Raw genomic sequence first — 5,387 nt, forward strand, 5'->3', positions numbered from 1 at the left:
CCCTCGGTCTATTGTCTAGATACATCCACATCTAAGACAACTTTTTCAGGACGGAGGTAATACTCCCTCGTTTCTTTTTGGTTTGCATATAAATTTAGTCAAAGTCAAGTTTCGTAAACTCTGACTAACTTCATATTAAAAAATATCAATGTTAACAATATGAAATCAATATTATCGGATGCATCGTGAAATGTATTTTCATACTACGTAGTTTTAGTATTGTAGATGTTCATATTTTTTTGATATAAATTTGGTCAAACTTTGTGTAGTTTGACTTAAAAAAAATGGAGTGACTATGATTTGAGCTCTTTATTACTAGTGTCACGTTGAAAGATCCAAAATCCTATAGTAACATACATGTCACTAGTAATTTGAGGAATTCGAAGGATAAAAATCCCGCACATGTTCAATTATTCAGCAGACATGTAATTAGTAGAAAGCCGAAGTAAGGAGTTAGGATTATGAACTAATTTAAAACGATAATGTGAGGCAACTAGATCGATCTATTTTATGTCCATAAGATAAGAGGTGGCAAACACAGCAACCTCATTAGCTGATAGGCGAACATATAGGACTAGGGAAAGGGCAAAGGACAGGAAGAAACAACGAAAACTAGAGGAGTACTCGTAGATACGATACGATACATCTCAAGATCTCATATGATCCCCCCAGCACCCTAGCTAGAATGCAGCGAAATTAAGGCAATATATTCTATGGGAAGACGCTAAAACGGAGTGGCGCCCATGCTAGATGCCGCTGTGGCTGCTGCGGCCGCCGCCGCTGCGTAGAGACTGTCCTTGAAGAGCATGCAATCCCCAGCTCCGTCCTACGTACACAGCACAAAGGGGCACATAAGTGCTAGCTGCTCAGGGCCTATGCTCGTTAGCTCAATCTGATTCTGCACGGACATAGTACTATATATAGGATTAGGTTTTAGGGCCTCCTTTACTTACCAGCTGGCTTTGGATGCTGGTCTTCCTCATCAGGCCTTGGTCCGGCATCAGACCGAAATGGATGTGTGGAAAATGAGCCCACTGATGCATACAGACGATCGATGAGAAATACACAAAGCATTGAACAAATCAAAGATCGAACCGGATCCGATCAAAATGTGTATTGAGAAATAGAGAAGATGAAGTGCATTACATTCTTGGCAGCTGCGCTGAAAGCCTCCCTGTGGGTGATGTCCGGATTGTTGGCCTTGATACGCTGAATCTCGTCTCTGCATATACATACATAGGAACCCATGCATCATGCATATGCATTTTGCCAGAGAGAAGATGCAAGCTAAGACGGGGAACTAGAATGAACCATGCACTGATCAGTGATCACTCACTTGATGAATCGGTTGTATGCCGAGGGAACTCTCTGCCGCTTCTCTGGATCTGCAGAATCACGGCAAGCAGCATTAAAATTAAATAAGGAGAAACACTTGGTAGCTTCAGGAACAGCACGGATCAAGGAGAAGGATCAGACAAATGCATCCTGGTGGCCCATTTGGTACCCCTACAGTCGTATACCTAACTTAGAGAGCTGATTATGTTTCTGATTCCTAATGCTCACTGCATTTATTTAGTTTAGTTCTCCTATATGCATATAGTATCACACACTGTGCATATGTTAACGTTGGAGTTTGGGGTAAAAAACCTCCACGGACAAAAGGTGCTATTGAGCGGGTGAGCAAACTATTCATCCGGCCTCTTCCACTCAAAAACTCCTTTGACCGCCCAGAAAGAATCCTTAAAAGAGAGACAGAATGCATAAAGAGGAGCTGTATGCTATGCGTGGCGTGCTACCAAGAACAGTGCAGCTGCACATGCATGCTCCGGCGCCCGGAGCTCTCTTCTCCCAGTCCCAGGGCATGAAGGTGCTTTGACTAGTAGCTAGTACGTACGACCGGCAGCAGAACTGAGCTCGGCACTTACGCTTAGTCCCAGACGCAGCGCTCTTCCTCTGCGGGGTCTCCCTCTGCGCGGGTTTCTCCGGCGGCGGCATCATGGACATGGCCGGCGTGTTGATGGCGCAGCTGTTGCTGCTGCTGGTGATGCTGCTCACGTTGGGGCTGGCCTGATCAGTCAGTAGGCTCGACGGCGCTTGGAACGACGACATTTCATCCTGCAGGAGTCGAGTTAAGTTAGCAAATATCTGCCATCAGTTCAAAGACGCTGTACAAGTTAAGAATCCAACGCATAATGATAGGTAGGTATATATTCATACCAGGAGCCCGTGCGGCGACGCCGGCGAGGTCGGGGAGAGGAGCGACGGGCTGAAGGGGAGCTGGTTGGCGGTGGCCGGGAGCAGGAGGTTCCGGAGGTTGACGGAGAGCAGGTTGGCGCAGTGGCCGCATCGCACGGCGACCGTCTTGAAGAGGCTGCTGCACGGCACGCCCACCTGCATGCACACGCCACACGGACGACGAACAAGATTGTGAGACGAGAGAGGGTGGAAACGAGCGAACTCAGGAGCTAATCTAACGGAGGCGTACCGCGAGGATGGTGTCGCAGAAGTTGCAGTGGACGTAGCACAGCTGCTCCTGCTCGGCGAAGGGGGGCTGCTGCTGCTGCTGCTGCTGCTCCGCGAGGTGGTCCGGGAAGAAGCTGGTCTCGGACTCCGCGGGCGACGACATCATGGTGCTGGCGACAAGCAAAGCCGCGTCGCGTACAGTAAGCGTATGTGTATGCGCTCACCACCACCTGCTAGCTAGCTTGCTCGGCGTGCGCTTTGATCAGGAGAGGGGGTGGGGGTGGGGGTGGGGGGAGGAAGACGCCGGAGGAGAGGAGAGGAGAGGGGTGAGCAGTGGTGGGGATGGGAGGGGGTTTATATAGTGGGGGGAAACGGCAGTGGGGATGGATGGATGAATGGATGCGCATATACTCTAGTCTTGTCGACGAGACGTGATGAGTTGAGGTGAGGCGATTTGATTTGATGGGCACTCCTGGTGGATTTGATTGACCTGCCCGATTCGAGAAAGCCTCGGATCTGTCGTCGTCGTCGTCGTCGTCGTTGTTGCCTCTGGTGATTTGAAAGCCGGGATCCCCCCCTGCTCCTGCTCGCCCGCGCGAGAGCCAGAGCGAGCGAGAGAGGCAAGGAATGGGAATGGAGGGAGGCAGCAGGGCGAGTGAGTGAGGGGCAGATTGGGAAAGCCGAGGGGGGCAATAAAGCCAAAGCGTCCAGTCCCGCTCTCCCTCTCTCCTCTCCATGGACAGGGAACAGTGGCTGCAACAGTGCCCGGTAGCTAGCATCTTGGGACTGTTCCCTCTGAAAAGCGGGCAGGGCCGGAATGCGTGGTGGGGATCCATCGCCCGCCCGCCGCAGTGGGCCGGCCCACCTGACCGCCCGCTCCGGGACGTCGTCTCTGGCCTGCTTTGCTCTGGTCGCAGCTCTCTCGGCGCGTTCGGCACCACAGTGCCCACAGTCCTGTTCCGCGCTCGAATCGGCCGATGATCGGTTGTCCGTCACTGTGTGAATCTTTGTGATCTGGCGGGCCTCCCGCGGTCAAAGCGGACAGCGATTCTAGCTGGAGCGCGTCTGTCCGGTCCGCCCTCGCAGAGGCCATGCATTTTTTTTGATTTATTGACTGGCTTCTCCGATTATCTAGCTTCGGTTTTTGTTTTGTTTGCCGCCGTTGATTGATTAGCGGCTGCCCGCCGGTGCCAAGCCTGGGCCTGGGCGAGGCTAGCAGCGAAATCGCAGCGTCGATCATGGCATCGCATGCACAGACACCCGCAGGCTACATGGGCTACTACCTGGCGAATTGATTCCCCTCCGGCCGGCGTGATGCAGATGCGGAGATGCCTACTAAGTACGTATACGTAAACCCTCGTCCCCTTGCCTGAGCGGCTAGCTAGCCAGCAGCTTGGGGGCCTGCGCGCCATGCATGGGGTTCCGCTCCCTGCGGCGACGTCAATGCGTGCCCCCCGCCGCCTGGCCGTGCGTACGGGGCCGGTGTCTCTCTCTCTCTCGCGCGCGCGAATGGAACCAAATGGACGGACGCATGGTCCCCGGCCGGCCGGTGGCGGTGGCTAGCCCGCTGCCGCTGCCGCGCCCGCCGTAGCCCGGCTGGTGCCCAGAGAAAAGAAGCACGTACAAGGCAGAACGGGCGGGAGCCAAAGGGAGGATTCGTTCGTTGGGGACCGGTTGATCCGAACGCCCGGCCCAACCGAACGCGTCCCCGTGTCGTCTTCTCGCGCGGCGGGCATGCATGTACTAGGTGTGGCGCTGCCGGCCGGCTAGAGAGCTGGCCTTTACTCCTTAAGCGCACACTACTTATACTCCTATAGTAGCGATTTGCAGCGGCGGACCCGCGTGCACTTTAGCTCAGGTGCGTGTCGGCATCTCGCAAATGTGCGCAGGCAAGCCCGGTCGGTCCAGCACAAAGGTGCCTCTGCATGACACTGCTTATAGTGGCGTGTCTGTCCAACGCCTTTACCTCGCCGTCGCCGGCGCCCTTTTCTTGCATGGGGAGACTCAACGTGACAGCGGAAATGGGCTGCGGAGGAAACGGAGCTCGGTGGCTGGCCTGGCCTGGCCAGCTGAGAGCTCCGCTTTGTTTCACGCCTGCGCCGCCGTACAGTTAGCTGCTCCGATCGAGGCGTATACGGAGGCTGGCTAGAGCCAGCAGCCGTTGCCAAGCTACCTAGCCCTGCATGGCATACAGTATACTACGCCGTTAAGCATGCAGGGCAGTTCTGGCAAAGCAGCAGTCATGAGCATCTAGGTCAACTTAGCTTTAATCCTGTTGGTTTTGAGAGGGTGGCATCACTGGCATGAGCAACTAGGTAGTAGTAGAAACTACATGATCTAACCTTGTGGTCACACTGACATTCTAGCTGCTACTTACTTCTACCGAGAAAAGTTCATATATAGGTTGATTTCTCAAAGCATTTATACTACTAGAACCAAGATTCCCACCCGTGCTTGAATTGGTCGTGATATGTTGTAGTATGTGACCGAGAGGGCTACCAACCCAGTTCTCGCGTGAGGACAATGCGCATAAAACCTGAATATTCGCTATAATATTAGCACCAAAGAAAACAGGGGTAGGCAAGTTATTGTGAAAAAAATGACGCCATTGGAGCTAGCTGTGATTGAAAGAATGATGGCCTACAGGATTACAGAGCCAGGTGGTGTAGATAGAGAGAACCTACAATCGGGTACCTATTACCCTGCAACTTGTAGCATGCCTACCATTCCTATCCTAGCGTAGCATCTTTGAGGCTAGAGAGAGAAAGGTCTTTGGCGGAAGGCGTGCGCCTCTTAAGAGCATTAGACAAAATCCATCTCTCAAACACCCGCGGACGTGACCGGACGCATCCTCGAGCAGTGATCGGCCACGCCTTAAATTAATCATTCTGCATCCGAGTTCTCATGTTTCAAGCCCTAAATCC

The 5,387-nt window shown here is 53.0% G+C and overlaps 1 protein-coding gene across 1 annotated transcript; it reads right to left on the minus strand.

Annotated features, from left to right (window-relative positions):
• Positions 1–485: 485 nt before the first annotated feature.
• On the minus strand, positions 486–3,125 carry LOC125533786 (protein YABBY 5-like). Its single transcript, XM_048697136.2, has 7 exons — positions 2,486–3,125; positions 2,218–2,391; positions 1,926–2,115; positions 1,337–1,385; positions 1,147–1,222; positions 954–1,034; positions 486–826 (listed from the first exon to the last, which is right to left on the minus strand). Exons 1-7 carry the CDS (start codon positions 2,627–2,629, stop codon positions 725–727), a joined length of 816 nt encoding a protein of 271 aa, XP_048553093.1. The 5' UTR covers positions 2,630–3,125; the 3' UTR covers positions 486–724.
• Positions 3,126–5,387: the final 2,262 nt, after the last annotated feature.

The sequence above is a fragment of the Triticum urartu genome, chromosome 2A (assembly GCF_056163025.1).
Source record: "Triticum urartu cultivar PI428250 chromosome 2A, HENAU_Tu73, whole genome shotgun sequence".
In the NCBI taxonomy this organism is placed as follows: Eukaryota; Viridiplantae; Streptophyta; class Magnoliopsida; order Poales; family Poaceae; genus Triticum; species Triticum urartu.